Source organism: Monopterus albus, unplaced genomic scaffold (assembly GCF_001952655.1).
Source record: "Monopterus albus unplaced genomic scaffold, M_albus_1.0 scaffold19.1, whole genome shotgun sequence".
Lineage (NCBI taxonomy): Eukaryota > Metazoa > Chordata > Actinopteri > Synbranchiformes > Synbranchidae > Monopterus > Monopterus albus.
The window spans coordinates 3319506-3335704 of NW_018127899.1; the positions used below are offsets into that span (position 1 = coordinate 3319506).

The following is a 16199-nucleotide window of genomic DNA, read 5'->3' on the forward strand; positions in this document are numbered from 1 at the left end:
TAAATCCTAACCTTAAAGGCAAATTAACTAAGATTGTAGTGTCTCTCAGCTACACCCCCCTCCATGACCCTCTGCTGCCTACAGCCTCCTGTTGTTATTCCAGCTTCTCCACCCTGTGTTGTCAAAGTACAGTTTGTAAATCAGCCCCGCCTACTGCCTGCCGCCAGTAGTCATGTCAAACAGCCATGGAGGAGCTCTGGGCAGCTAAAAGTCTGAACCATCTCTGGGTGACGGGTTTTTGATCCTGTTGCAAACTTTGTCCCCAGTTATGACATGAGGCAGACCAACACTCACACCCCAGGTTTCTGACCTTGTTGGTCATCTGAGTGTGTGCACACGTCCTGGAGACAGGGATGCTGTAGATGATGCTGATGTGAGCTGGCGGGCGGGATTCTTGGCTTTATGGCTGGCATTAACATTACACCTTACTTCAATTATGCAGAAAACACATTTACATCCTGCCATCACAGTTTACAGCTTCTGGAGTTGAGGCAAAGTTTCTTCCATTCATTAGACACAAAGTCGATTAAGAAACAAGGCTGTGTGTCTCAGCTGCTCAGCAGATTGTGTTTTGGAGGTTCACAACCTGTTGGGTCTCGTTTTGTCCCCACAAACAGGAGCCAGGTATATTTATGTGTTGTGTTTGTGTCCTGTTTCATTTGTTTAACTGAAACTGTCCATGGTCATAAAGTGAGATCAAATACTGATCAGCCTCTTTAAAAATAGTCATTTTATTAAACTGAGTGTTTTTGTTCCATTTTAAACAAAGAAAATTTAGGCCCCTTCTCTATAAAAGAGCACAACTGAACCAAAAATCTGGTGTAATTGAATTTCAGCAGTTGTCTCTTTTTGCCTATTAGGCTGCAAATAATAAATTTTAACTGTCAAGAAGAAATTCTACTTTCCCACAGTGTGTTAGTTTTCCAATCTGATGAAACATCCTGAAAATATACTTAAAAATAAAAATGTTTAATTTGTAGTTGGATGATATTTACATGATTTTCTCTCCATTTTGTTTCGTCCCTTATCAAATCTCGTCTTGCTGCTTCCAGCCCAGCGACACAGACGTAAGTGATCGTTCATTTAAAGCTTGTATGTGATTCAGTGTCTCGACTTGTTTCTTACCCATTTTTAGGCTTCGGTGGTGAAAGACAGAAAATTCACCGAAATGAATGTAATAAAAATGCACATCATTGTGATATCATGTGCGTCACATTGTCTCTGTTTTTCTCTCAGTGTGCGAACGTTGACGGCGTGTGTCCACTCAGCTGTGAGAGTGTTGTAAGTAGCCTCCTTCCTCTGTCTGCTCCTCACCAACATCAGGTCTCTGAAAACCTGAACAGAAACGCTTGTTTCTGCTGCTTCCTGTTTAGGATCTGAACTGTTTCCTGGTTGACAACAACGGCTTCATCCTGCTGTCCAAAGAGAGGAGCGAGGTGAGATCTGCCGACTGTCTCCTGGGCGCATGTTGGTGTCAGTTTGTCACAGTTGGCGTTAAGTCTGCCTTATGGTTTTTTTTTCCCCAGCCAAACCTTTGTTTTTTTGACAAAGCATGTGTGAGCAGCGGACCTTTGGGTCTTGGATGTTGCCGTTTCCATGAAGGAACCAGACTTAGACTCTGATTAGAAAGCTGAGCTGCTACAAATTGTTCCACTAAAACAAACAGATAAAGAGCAAGACAGACCGGCAGTGTCACCATGCTTTTCCACCTGAAACCATCAGCAGGCACCAAACCTCCACAAAAGCCTCAGTTTTATTACATTCACTCCCAAATCACAAATCCTGGATGTGATGATCTTTTCAGAACTAACACTCTCTTGAAGTTGATTGAAATGAACTGACCATGTGGATGGCAAAGTAAGAATTTCATTGTACAGGGAAACACGTTTCCTAACTGTGCATATGACAAACACTTTGACACAGCAGCTGACTGTTAACCTACTTAGAGTCAGGAAGACGATTCCTGTGACATCAGATTGAGTTTTGGCGTCACAGTTGTGGACGTGCTGCACATCAGTGTCGGGAGGTGATTTCTCTGCTTCATTTAATGTGCTCATAAACAACATCTGGGCTGCTCACAGGATTTGAGGACAGTTTGGGTCTTAATCTGTGTGTGTGGTGCATTAGTGAAATACAGCAGCTGCTGCATTCGCTGACCTCTTCTGTACCAGAGTGGAGACACGATAGGTCTGCCCCAGCCTGCAGCTTCCGACACCGACTTTAACCTGTTCTTTAAATTCTTTGTGTTCATTGGGCTTAAGGTTGTGACTGCTGTGGTTTTGTGTTGCTTTGTTCAGTTAACGTCAGCTGGTCACACTTTGCTGGGGTCCTGTACACCTCCACTCTTACAGCGTGTTCACACGTACAGACACAAAGTAGCTGGCTGTGTCGGTCAAATTGCGTCAATTCCATCAAGTGTCAAAGTGCTTTTATGCATTTTTATTTATTGATGTTATGAGAACTTAAGTCTGTGGTAAATGGGTTTACCGTTTGCTATGAAGCTGCTTTGAGTGCATAAACATGCCAAGGAATTAAAAAAATCATAAAATTGGTATAAAAAAAAAGTTTCGTTTAAGAGCCAGGACTGAAAACTTTGGAACGTGCAGTGTTACATCTAGCAGTCCTCCTCATCACTGGTGTGCTTCCACCACCAGTCGATCAATGGAAATGTGTGAAATCATCAGTAGGATGTGCGTCTCGCTGAAAACAGGCCCAGTCGTAAAAACACTGCTCCATAGTGCCACCAGTGGTCAGAAACTCCACCGGGGCAACTTAATAGGAAAAAAATGCGTTTCATTTTCCTCACAGCTATTTTAAACGCAGTCAGTTATTTTCTTGACTCTACAAGGTGACATTTGTTATAGTCATAAGAAGAGTCTGAGTTACAGCACTTTGTATGAAAACCACTGCTCATGTTTTACTACTGTGATTAAATATATTACTGAGGTAATAATTACAGCATCAAAAAAATGTGGCTCCTGTATAAAGGGTGGCTTTTGGTTCCATTTTGGATTGTTTATATAAGATGACATTTTTTTTTACTCTGAAGTGCAGGGCATACCGACACACATCAGCTGAGGGCACACAGCAGACGCAGCATTGGGTAGTCAAAGTGTCGGAGCCAGGATTTGTGATCTGGCAGTGAATGCCATAAAACTGCTGCTTGTTTAGAGTCGGTGCCTGTAGATGCTGAAATGCATCTATTCTCAGCTGGCACCTCCAGCTCTTTGTTCTGCTTGTTTTACTGTCTCAGTTTGTTGCAGCTCGGTTTCCTAAGCTGCTCTTTGTTCACATTCAGAAGCCAGGTTCTGCCAGGAAAAGGTTTTCAGCAATGATTTGTTTTTAACACTAGTCAGCTCATTTATCTGCTGTATTACTGTGTGTCATGTGGGTGGGCCACTATAAGGCAACGAGTAAATAATGCTTTTAGTCGTTAATTGTTACTCCTAACAATTAACGTGACCTGTTTTAGCAGCTAACTTGCTTCATATCTTAAAATTCTGATTTATTCTTAACTTGTTTGACCTATCTTACAATTATGACGTACAAGGTCGAGCGTCTGACTTTCTAACTTCGGACTGTTGGAAAAGTCAACATTTCTACTAATGTCTCATAAATACAGTGGGCATTTATTTTACTTTCCATCAGTTTTTCTTTTCCTGGCCAAAATGAACTTTCATACGGTGCAGTTACTGTGAAGCGTGTGTGCGTCGTGACATGCAGCGGAGAGCCTGCTGTCCATCTGACAGCTGCTCGTTGGCTCCGGATTAACTCGGACACAGCAGCTCCCAGTTCCTGCCCCACATCTCTCCAGCTGGGGAGTTTATTTCTGTTTCACTCATTTAATCTCTCTCTGGAGTTGAACCCCTGATGTTTGTCTTCCACGATGGCCTCAGTGAATGTGAGGCTGCCAGCTGTGCAGCAGCAACACCTGGATCTGCTGAGGCTGAATGAGGTTTAGTTATCACCGAATGACCCCGTCACATCCTAGTCAAATAGACCTGCAGGCGTAGTCCAGCGCTACTGGCTGAATGTAGATGCAGCTCCGGGTCCTAATGACGGATGGTCTGGGTGACAGAGACACTGTATAAAAACATATAAATGTGACCAGGCTGGAAACAAAGTGACCAGTCTGATCAGGCCAGAAAGTCTTTGTCCTTTAGACGGTGTTTGACAAACTCCAGTGGCTTCGTCAGCCTTTCACTAACAGTGACTCGACCATAAGGGCCAGACTGACTGAGAAGCTGCTGAGACGCTCGTCCTCCAGCAGCGTCTCTGTCTCTGCAGACAATGTCTGAAGTTCTGTCAGAAGGACCGCTGGGTCCTCGGTCTCCTCCCTGACCATGGCCCTTGTTCCTTAGTCCGGTAGGACGCCGACTCCAGGAAGAGTCCTGCTGGTTCCAGACTCCTTCCACATCCCAGTCACTGAGGCCACTGTGCTCCTGGGGACACTCAGAGCTTCAGACATGGTTTGATCCCCTGGTCCTGATCTGGGCCTCACCACAGTCTGACCACAGAGAGCTCCTGGACTTGTCCTGACCTGCAGCATGAACTGTGGGACCTTATACACACAAATGTGTTGTTCTAAACTCCGTCCAGTCAGCCCAGTTTGCCACAGCTGGACCCCAGTCAGGTTCTAGACTCATCTCAACAGAGCAGAGGCTCTGGAGACTTTTGAAAATGGCAGATTTCAGTTTCTGATTTTTAATACATTTGCAAACATTTATAAATTTTGAAAAGGAGTTCACGATCTGAAAATTGTATTTAGTTTCTTTTTGAGGGGAATAACTTTGACTTTTGACAAAAGCAAACATGGTGAGATTTGTTGTGAAGGTAAAACTCAACGTACTTGTGACTTGCTGGAGAAGCACAGTGAAGAACAGATGCAGCCTTTGCACACAGCAGCACAGTCCAAGCTGGAATCATTTACTGTGGACCTTTATTTGTCATAATTTGCATGTCCGCACATTCCCATTGGCCTTACTAGGCAGATGTTATGATGAAGTGCTTCCTCCCAGTTTTGCTGAGCTCTGGAAGTTTGTGGAAACACCGGGCATCCTTCCTGATGCTAAAGCCACTGTGGCGTGAAAGTGTACCTTGTGTTCGTTTCAGGGTATGGTAAATATTTAATCAGCAGAGAAATGAAGGCAGTGCTGACTCCGAGAAGCAGGTCAGAGAGGAAATGTAGTGAGTAGTGACCAAGCAACACACAGGGGTTGTTGTTAGTGTTGGCTGTGTGCAGAGGAAACGTCTGTTTGATCAATGATGCTGTTTAAGAGCCTGCTGCAGGAGTCCACTGATCAGCCTCAGGGCCAGGAATGGGTTCAAGTGATAAACACAAGCTATAATGTCCTGAAATTAACAGGACCAACAGTGTGTAGCCACACTAGCAGCACCCTGGGGCTGTACTGATCGAACCTGAAGAGAAAGAGAAATCTCCACTATCCTTTGATTCACACCACTGATGGTGGAGAAAAAACTAAAGTTGGCCCAGAGGAAAGTTGTTATGGGCTTTTTCCTCTGTGCAGTGCAGGACAGTTCGGCACTGCAGTGTCAGACAGGGACAGACTTTCAGTCTAAGCTAGAAGTACCTTAGAACCATCATGCAAGTACCACGCAGCTACCTTACAACTGTCTTAAAACCTGTATGATACAGCTATCTTAAAACTACCATACAACTCCCATACTCGTACAATACAACTGTTATACAACAGCTAGTTGTGTGGTGGATATAAGGCAGTTTGTCTGAGCTGAATGCTAACATGCCTGCTGGATGATGTCGTCAGGCTCATGTTTTTCTCAGCAGAGCTACAGTTTGTTGGCGCATGAAGCTGCCTTCATTAAGCATGTTAACATCCAGCAAGCTAAAGCTTCTCTGTGCCATCTTAACATACTTTTAGCTTTAGCATTTAACAGGCTGTGTGTGCTGCTGTGAGCCCAGGCAGAAGGTTGACACGTTTACTGTTTGTTTGTTTATTCCAGCACATTTGCCCTCTGCTACTGCTGTCAGGTAAACAGAGGGCCATGTTTTAGTGTATTCAGCATCCGGCTGCTAATGCTCAGCAACCTGAGAGTCCTCCAGGGCTGCTGGGAAAGTCCCGTCCAGATGGAGATGAAGTGTGGGCAAAGAGCACCTCGTAAACGTTAACAGAGCTGCTGAGACAAAACACTCTGAATAATTCAGACTGTTGCTGCTGCCGAGGGCCAGAGGAGCGACACTGCAGACGAACACAGAAGGGACTCTAAGTTACTGAAACACTTCCTATCATCCGCTTTACTCCTCCACTCACCTCCCAGTGTTTTTCTGTTGTGTCCTACGACTCTGAGTAGCAGACTGGAGGAGGCACATTTCCTTCAGAAATTAAATCTTGTTTTTAATTCAGTTTTAGCTGTTATTCTTTAGGGAGTTTAATCTTCATTGGCAGCATTTCAATATGTGTAAGAGCTCCATATGAAATGCAAGTGTTTGTTTTAGGATTCAAAGCTAAATGTTGGTAAAAGGCTGGTGACTGATGAATGAAGTGCAGCAGCAGGGACACAGCCAAAAGGATCAAATTGTTATTGATCAGAAACATAATGAAAAGGGAATCTAATCAGTAAGAGCCGTATAGTCGAACTAGCAGAGGAAGGTAAAGGCTGTTTTCTACATGTAGAGCTACTGAGGTGTGGAAACTGCCTGCCTCTGCCCAGACCTCACAAACACACCTAGTAGCACCTACACAGCCAAGTAATCACCATGCTGCTAATCAGTCAGGTATGACTGCTCTCTGGACTCATTCCACAACGTTTCTGGTGTCCAGCAGTGTTGTGGAGACTCTGGTCACTCTCAGACAAACTTCAGCTGCGGTGATGTTTGATGTGTTGTGGAGACTCTGGTCACTCTCAGACAAACTTCAGCTGCGGTGATGTTTGATGTGTTGTGGAGACTCTGGTCACTCTCAGACAAACTTCAGCTGCGGTGATGTTTGATTTTGGAGAGCAGCAGCATCCTCTGTGGTCGACTGGTGAACCGAGATGTTTCCTTTAAGCCTTCAGCTGTCGCTCTGGACTAGCAGTCAGTCAGAGCACAATAACCCAGGAAACAGGTGATAGGAACACAGTGTTCAGTGGAATAAAAGAAAACAAAAATCATTCCTTGGTTGTGATATAAAGGCCATCATTCAGTCTGAGCTGTCCAGGCGGAGAAAATAAGGGTCTTTATGAGGATAAGGATAATCACCTATATTGGCCAAGTATGTTACACACAATGATTTTTGAATCGATCCTTCAACCTTCTGGTTGGGAGATGACTGCTCTACCCACCGCACCACTGTCGCCTCCCACCTTATGAGAACATGGCCCTGTGGTGTTGTCGCAACAACCTCGAGCTGAACACGCTCAAAACAATGAAAATGGTAGTGGACTTCAGGAAGAGCCCCCACCACTCCCATCAGCAGTAGAGTCCTTCAAGTTCCTGGGCTCCACTGGACACAACCTGTTTGAACTCCTCCCCTCTGGATGGCGATACAGGTCACTGTACACCAAGCGTGCCATCGCTCTGATCAACACTTAACATATGTGTGTGTGTGTGTGCATATATGTATATATAAGTGCATATATGTATATATAAAGTACTTTATTTTTACTGGAGTCAAACCCCTCGTGTATCCAGCACACGTGGCCAATAAAGATGATTCTGGATTCATTATTTCTCTTTTAATCATCAATGTTGTTTTTGGATATAAACTGTAGAAATACTGTGTGTGTCTCTCTGTGGCTGAGTGTTTACATGGTGTCACCTTCCTGTTGTCTCTTCCAGGTTGGTCGGTTCTTTGGCGAGGTGGACGGGTCTGTCATGGCGTCGCTGGTCAAGATGGGAATGTTCAAAAAGTATGACTGAGTATTGCGTCTATGTTTCACTTTTGCATCAGCTCAGACTGTTGGTTCCTTCAGAGGACCACACCCATCTGCCCAGTCCTGATGTTCACTGATGTCTTTCTGAAAAAAAGACACTAAGTTTTGGATGAGTTTGTTCGAGGACATTAATGAGACGTTAATCTACTCACATGGAAGCGTGAAAGGTGTGATAACATCTCACTGGTGTGATCTGATGGTGGCATCAGAAGTGAGCATGAAGTCGAGTTTGTGAGTCCAGTTAATAATTCACACACTTTTATTTAGTTTGTGTCCTTATAAGAGAAGGTCAGTTTACATCCATGAGATAAACATGAATACAGTCACGTCAGTCAGTATATCAGTGTGCCTCAAGGGGCTTTACAGCCTTACATTGAGCACGGACCCCACACTGTCTGTAGAGCCTCAGATCGAATCAGGAAAACCAAAACAACACCCCCCCCAAAATGGAAGAACGCTCAGGATGGACAAGAAACCGATGTCGTGTGTTCAGAATAAACCAAGAGATTATTTGAAGTATACACAGAAAAAGCTCAGCTAAAAATATGATTTAAACTTAAAACTGGACTCTGTTGATGTTGTCAGTACAAATTGAGCATCGGGGGAATCCCATGTTTGCAGCTGTGTTCATGTTTAACCTGTGTGTTTGCAGGGTGTCGCTGTTTGACTACCAGGCAATGTGTAGGAACAGCCACCATCATGCCAGCAGTGCTCGGCCTCTGCTCAGCGTGAGTCTCAGCCACACACCACTGTTAGGCTCGGTAACTGCTGGTTACTTCATCGGCTGTGTTAGAGATACCAGGCTGGAACATGCCGTTGACATCTTTCATTTCATTCATTTACATAAGCAAAAAGTGATTTCCTGCTTCAGGTCCCAACAAACACACACACAGGACTTTGTTTTATTGTCTCAAGCACTTTTCAACATACTGGTGGACTTTATACTTTTTATTAACTTCTCATTTTCCTCCTGCAGCCATTCTACAGCATCGCGGCCCTAATGAGATGGTTCTTTTCCAATGCACTGATGTAAGTGTTGACTGTGCTGCTTTGTGTGAGGGCTGTTTTTTAGGAGGTGGTGAGGCCAAAAGGGTGATGTTACCTCAACACTAGGAGGCAGTTATGACCCAAGTAGTTCTTTAAGACTCAGCATCCACACTTTGTTGTCCTGTTCTTTATTTATTATTCTTCCGTACGTTTTTTGCCACTCAAGTCCTCCCGCATACTTTCAGCTACAAAAACCAGTCAAATATCATAATGTTCAGCTTTTTAAGGACATGATGGCATCTATTCAACTTTTTTTTACTTTTTAAAATATTAAGCTTTTTTTCAACTTTTTTTTAATAATGGAGGTCAATTGGAGAATCTTTGAATCTTCCTCCTCTTTCAACTTAAATAGCTTCAGAATACTTTCAGCTAGAAAAACCATTCAACCTTTAAACAAGTCAGGATAAATTCAGCTATTCATCCTGTGTTCGGCATTTTGATATATTTTACGGTTGCGAATTGTCCCAGTTTACGTTTTATGTTGATTTTGGGCATTTCTCCACCTCTCCATTCATTTGAATGGGGATACCTGAGAAACACTCCTGGAAAAGGTATGGCCTTTTTACAATTTTCCAGCTTGTTTTCTGCTCTTATTCTGCCAACCTTAGGCTTATACACACAAATTATACATGAAAATTATTAGAGACAATTGAGGAATCAGAAAATATCCTCATTGTGATAGGATGAATTGTTTTTGAATGAAGTGGCAAAATACAGAGGGTGCCGCCTCATTCTCCCATTGTAAACCACATTTTTTGGGTGAGGGTCGGACCCCATTTTCACCTCATACTATAGTAAGGCACATTTTTCGGGTGAGGTGCGTTTTTAAGCAGCTGGTCCGACCCCATTTTCATTATAGTAAGGCACATTTTTCGGGTGAGGTGCGTTTTTAAGCAGCTGGTCCGACCCCATTTTCATTATAGTAAGGCACATTTTTCGGGTGAGGTGCGTTTTTAAGCAGGTGGTCGGCCCCCATTTTCACCACACACTATGGCAGGGATAGTTGGAAAACAAGCAGGACAGCGGCCCTTGAGGACTGCAATTGCCCACCCCTGCATTATAGTAAGGCACATTTTTCGGGTGAGGTGCGTTTTTTGGCAGGTGGTCGAACCCCATTTTCACTATAGTAAGGCACATTTTTGGTGGGAGGGTTGGACCCGTTTTCACCACATACTATATAGTCAGGCACATGTTTTGGGTGAGGTGCGTTTTTAAGCAGCTGGTCCGACCCCATTTTCATTATAGTAAGGCACATTTTTCGGATGAGGGTCAGACCCCATTTTCACCTCATACTATAGTAAGGCACATTTTTCGAGTGAGATGCGTTTTTAGGCAGGTGGTCGGACCCCATTTTCACCACATACTATAGTAAGGCACATTTTTCGGGTGAGGTGCGTTTTTTGGCAGGTGGTCGAACCCCATTTTCACTATAGTAAGGCACATTTTTGGTGGGAGGGTTGGACCCGTTTTCACCACATACTATATAGTCAGGCACATGTTTTGGGTGAGGTGCGTTTTTAAGCAGCTGGTCCGACCCCATTTTCATTATAGTAAGGCACATTTTTCGGATGAGGGTCAGACCCCATTTTCACCTCATACTATAGTAAGGCACATTTTTCGAGTGAGATGCGTTTTTAGGCAGGTGGTCGGACCCCATTTTCACCACATACTATAGTAAGGCACATTTTTCGGGTGAGGTGCGTTTTTTGGCAGGTGGTCGAACCCCATTTTCACTATAGTAAGGCACATTTTTGGTGGGAGGGTTGGACCCGTTTTCACCACATACTATATAGTCAGGCACATGTTTTGGGTGAGGTGCGTTTTTAAGCAGCTGGTCCGACCCCATTTTCATTATAGTAAGGCACATTTTTCGGATGAGGGTCAGACCCCATTTTCACCTCATACTATAGTAAGGCACATTTTTCGAGTGAGATGCGTTTTTAGGCAGGTGGTCGGACCCCATTTTCACCACATACTATAGTAAGGCACATTTTTCGGGTGAGGTGCGTTTTTTGGCAGGTGGTCGAACCCCATTTTCACTATAGTAAGGCACATTTTTGGTGGGAGGGTTGGACCCGTTTTCACCACATACTATATAGTCAGGCACATGTTTTGGGTGAGGTGCGTTTTTAAGCAGCTGGTCCGACCCCATTTTCATTATAGTAAGGCACATTTTTCGGATGAGGGTCAGACCCCATTTTCACCTCATACTATAGTAAGGCACATTTTTCGAGTGAGATGCGTTTTTAGGCAGGTGGTCGGACCCCATTTTCACCACATACTATAGTAAGGCACATTTTTCGGGTGAGGTGCGTTTTTTGGCAGGTGGTCGAACCCCATTTTCACTATAGTAAGGCACATTTTTGGTGGGAGGGTTGGACCCGTTTTCACCACATACTATATAGTCAGGCACATGTTTTGGGTGAGGTGCGTTTTTAAGCAGCTGGTCCGACCCCATTTTCATTATAGTAAGGCACATTTTTCGGATGAGGGTCAGACCCCATTTTCACCTCATACTATAGTAAGGCACATTTTTCGAGTGAAGACGCCGTTTTCACCACATACTATAGTAAGGCACATTTTTCGAGTGAGGTGCGTTTTTAGGCAGGTGGTCGGACCCCATTTTCACCACATGCTATAGTAAGAGTAAGGCACATTTTTTGGGGGAGGGTTGGACCCCGTTTTCACCACACACTATAGTAAGGCACATTTTTCTGGTGAGGGTCAGACGCCGTTTTCACCACATACTATAGTAAGGCACATTTTTTGGGTGAGGTTCATTTTTAAGCAGGTGGTCGGACCCCATTTTCACTATATTAAGGAGCATGTTTCGGGTGACTGTCAGACCCCATTTTCACCACCTACTATATAAGGCACATTTTTCGGGTGAGGTGCGTTTTTAGGCAGGTGGTCGGACCCCATTTTCACTATATTAAGGCACATTTTTGGGGGGAGGGTCGGACTTTGTTTTGACCTGCAGTCATTTTGTCCGTGTGGAATATTACGGTGATTCTTCAGTGGAATAGACCAGCAAAGACTGTGTGTATGAGCACAGTAAAAGATTCAGTAAACACAGACAAGTTTATATTACAGGAAGTACACAATTCCCAAATTGACTAGCACAAGTCAAGAGCTGCAGGTTCAGTGAGGTTCTGTGTGTTTCAGGCCATAAACAAGATGAATTCTGTCCTGGCTAAATATTTAATATGAATGAGCCAACGTGCTGGGGTTAATATTGTTTAATATTTAACTTGTGCACGTAGTCTGAAAAAGGAGCGGAATGAAAAAGGAGCTGTGTGTAATAATGAACCACACTACATTGTGTGAAGATCACAGCATTCTTGCATCACAGAGTAAAACCTTTTGCTCCCTGAGTCCTGAGTTCAGAGCTGTGTGATGCCACTGTCAGCGTCTCATCAAGGGATCAAGAGTTATGAGAAACACAGTTGTGACAGCTGTGATGGCACAAACACACCTCAGCTGGCCATGTTTGGTTGGCACTGTTGGTCTCCTTCCGTCGATCGCCACAGCTTTCATTTCCCCAAAGTCACATTTCTACTCAATACTGTTCAAGTAGATCTGTTTATTGTGAGAAATGGATCTACAGAGGTAACACAGCAGTGGACTCCTAAACAGGTCAGAGAATACGGTGCCGTACTTCTTAGGATTTGTACAGGTTTGTACAGAGAAAAGAAGCAGGGTTTGTGTGTTCTGCCATTAACCAGAGGTTTGTGTCTCCTGTCAGGATCCTGCTGGACCTGAACCTCTGCAGCCTCTGGCATCCAGACTATTTTGTGGACGGTAAGATGTTGCAATGATCATCAGATCAGAGTGAGGTCTGCCCCCAGTACAACAATGTGGAGGTCAAACAGCATCCAGTACTGGGCGGTTTTTGTCTCGTTCGTCTTTTGTTTTCAGTTTCTGTTGTACGCCATACTGTTTGTTGAACATCTGCTCAGTCCTCTGCAGTTTTTGTTGTTTTGTGTTCTGCATTTATTTTGTGTTTAATCATCAAAGCTGTCAGAGTTCAGCCATGCACACGTCTGGTTGCTTCCTCAAAGGAAAACTTCTGACATGAAACAATCAAAGAAGAGTAGAACACAGAACAACAACCTGAGATGTGAAATATAAGATTAAACGGAGGAGCTGTGAACAGACTGACAGGGGTGTGTTTGTTTTCATCACCATCACTGCTTTATGTCTCATTTACAAACATTCTGCTTCAAACCGGCGGCCTCGTCATCTCCATCTTCATCCTCACCACTGTGTTGTCACTGTGTTGGTCGGTTCAAGCCAAGGCTGGGTATCACACAAGTGAGTGTTTACATGTGAGAGTCTGTAGAGACAGAAGGATGATGAAAACTGTGGGAATGTGTCGATAGGTAGGTAGGACTTTATTGATAGTTGATGGTCCTTTTTAATTCACTGAGATTAGAAGTAGGGGGAAGGAGTTTTAGGTCCAGGTTTCACAGGTATAATCGTGTGTGTGTGTGTGTGTGTGTGTGTCAGCTCATAAGCAGAAGAAGGTGGAGCCGCTGCTGCCCTGTGACACGGTGTATCCCGGCTTCATGTATGACCCCTCTGTCAGAGAAGCCAACAGCCTCATCAAGTGTGGACGCTGCCAGAAGTATGACGCACACACATTTAGATTTACTCAAATTTACTGAATTACGATTCTGAGGTATTTGTACTTCAGTATTTTCATTTTCTGCTGCTTCATACTTGGACTTCATAAAACTCCAAACTGTGGCACTTGCACACTAAACCTGTGCTATACAGTAGGAACACAGTAAACTAGCTTGTCAGCTTCTGAGGTCAGCTGGTTGACAGCGATACTAAAGAGGAAAACATTCTCTGGCTGTCACATACTCAGTTGGTTGTTGATTGGACCGGCTGTTTTTGTGGTTTCAGGATGTTTGTGGTGCAGCAGATTCCTGACAGCAACCTGGTTGTGGTTGTGACTCAGGCCGACTGTGACTGTTCCCGTCAGTACGGACCGATGCTCCTGGAGCCCGAAGAGCTCAAATATATCCTTCACTTACTGAGACACAGTGAGGCCGCCCCCTGCTGGTCACAAGCAGCTGGTCAGTGCAGTGAGGACAGCAGATTGACGCTGAGGTCAGAGTGCATTCACATTCCAGAGTTTTTCCAGTAATCAGAGGTGGAAAGTAACTAAGTACATTTACTCATGTATTGTACATAAGTGCAATTTTAAAGTATCTGTACTAGAGTATTTTCATTTTCTGCTACTTCATACTTCAGCTTCACAATTCAAAGAGAAATATTATACTTTATATTTGACATTTATTTGATAATTACTTACTAGATACTTTTCAGAAACAGGTTAATAAGACAAAATGCAGTAGTAGTCGATTCTTTGATGTCACAAGCTACTCAGCAGTACTTAGTATATTTTCTTGTAATACTTGAGTAACATTTTGAATGCAGTACTTTTAGTTGTAACAGAGAATTTTTCAGTTGTTGTGCTACTTTTACTTAAGTAAACAATCAGAATACTTCTTCCACCACTGAGGAATCATTTTTGAGAACTCTGTCTTCTTTTGTTAAATGCAACTCGTCATAAAACCAACCTGGATTAGATTCCTTGAAGTCTGATTCTGGATGTTACAGATATCAGCTCTAAAACGATGTCAAGCTGTTCTCAGGCTCGAGCGGCCCGTTTTCCTTAACAGCAGTGAACATAACGCCTCGGTGAAGTGCAACAGGATGAGGTCCCAGAAGGTGCGGCGGCGCCCACAATCCTGCCACGCCTACCACCCAAAGGTCAGTGCAGACATTCACACAACACGGTGACAGGATGAACGCTCATCGTTGTGCAGCATTAAATTATCACACATCGGCCCTGAACTGTCAGTCCTTGAAATGTGATGTCACTTAATATTCCACTGGGGGACTGTTGGACACCTCAATGGATGAGACTGTGTAAAAGTATTTATACATATAATATGTAACACACAGTATAGTTGTAGTAGCAAAAAGCAAATGTTCTGTATAAACACTAAGTGGTGGTAAGCAGATGTTTGTCTCCTGTGGACACAGCTGTAGAAAGTGTTTATGGATAATAACACTAATATGTCTTCATGGGAGAAGTTATTGTACATTAATAACATGTTCAATGCACTTAGAATATAAGGTACAATAAACCATGTGTTGTATGTATGACATTTAAATATTAAATAGAGCACAGTGGTACATTTATGCTAATCACTCCAGAGTAATTGACCAAATGAAGTTGATTAGCTTTTACAATCAGTATGTCCCAGTCATTTGAAAGTCCAGGAATACACCACAGGTTTCTCCATGTGTACAGACATGAGTGAAAGTAAAGTCCCACCTACATCCCCAGAGAACTGCCTGCCAGGTTGCATCCATGATCTGGGCTTTGTGTTATTCCAGATGCTGAGTGGGACTACAGATGTTTCCTGGTCACTTTAGTGTTTATGAGCAACATCATCTGTCAGGTTTTAATGGTGTAAGAGCCTGCAGTGCCACAGCTCTGAATCCTGTTGCATGTGAGAACTTTTAGTTTGTGAAACTTAACTAATTTGGCCAAAGACGAGCAAACGTGGCAGCTTGATCCACTTCAACTGACATCTACAGCAGAACGTGGCCAGAAGGTGAATCAGTAGTTTTACTCAGTTACTCAAAAGTGAGAAAAGAGTTGATGTTGTTTCTGAGGAGCTGCAGCAACATGTTAAAAGTTATCAAGTAAAGAGATTTTGTTTCTGAGCGAATAAAATGATGACCTGTGAAACTGTAAACATCTTCATGTGTTCCGGTGGATTCTTGTTCACTTTGCTGTGTCACACTTGTTCAACAGGAGAATGCTAAGGACTGTGGTGGGGCGTTGGCCCTCTCCGTGTCGTCCTCGCTCTTCTCTGCCTCTCTGCTCATTTCGATGGTCCTCCACCGCTGGGTGTAAACCAGGACTGGCCGACTAATCAGGAGGCAACAGCAAGGACTTCAAGGACTAATCAGGGAACGGACACCTAAAGGAGGTTTTGTACTGTCTGAGAGACACAGGGACACCTCAGATGATTTTTGTCCTGTTGTTGAGACAAGTATTGGCTCAGTCTGAGCAGAGTTGAAGGGCTGTTTACTGAAAATCACTTACTGTTTTGTTGTTTTACTAATTAAGCTTTATGTGGCCCTGTGCCTGAAACATGTCTAAATACTAATCCTGTTAATAAATGACTTGTCTCCTAATGTAAAAACTGAATGAGGAACCAGTTTTACCA

General features: G+C 43.6%; 1 protein-coding gene across 1 annotated transcript in view; it reads left to right on the forward strand.

Annotated features, from left to right (window-relative positions):
- The window catches only part of LOC109956360 (voltage-dependent calcium channel subunit alpha-2/delta-4-like), a 46982-nt gene extending 30844 nt beyond the window's left edge, over nt 1-16138 (forward strand). Inside the window, exons 29-40 of the mRNA XM_020593380.1 lie at nt 1053-1067; nt 1237-1281; nt 1374-1436; nt 7799-7869; nt 8546-8621; nt 8870-8922; nt 12686-12741; nt 13234-13254; nt 13450-13567; nt 13852-14058; nt 14572-14724; nt 15782-16138. Coding sequence (XP_020449036.1) covers nt 1053-1067; nt 1237-1281; nt 1374-1436; nt 7799-7869; nt 8546-8621; nt 8870-8922; nt 12686-12741; nt 13234-13254; nt 13450-13567; nt 13852-14058; nt 14572-14584 — 738 coding nt within the window. The 3' untranslated portion in view covers nt 14585-14724; nt 15782-16138. The remainder of the gene's footprint in view (nt 1-1052; nt 1068-1236; nt 1282-1373; nt 1437-7798; nt 7870-8545; nt 8622-8869; nt 8923-12685; nt 12742-13233; nt 13255-13449; nt 13568-13851; nt 14059-14571; nt 14725-15781) is intronic.
- Nucleotides 16139-16199: the final 61 nt, after the last annotated feature.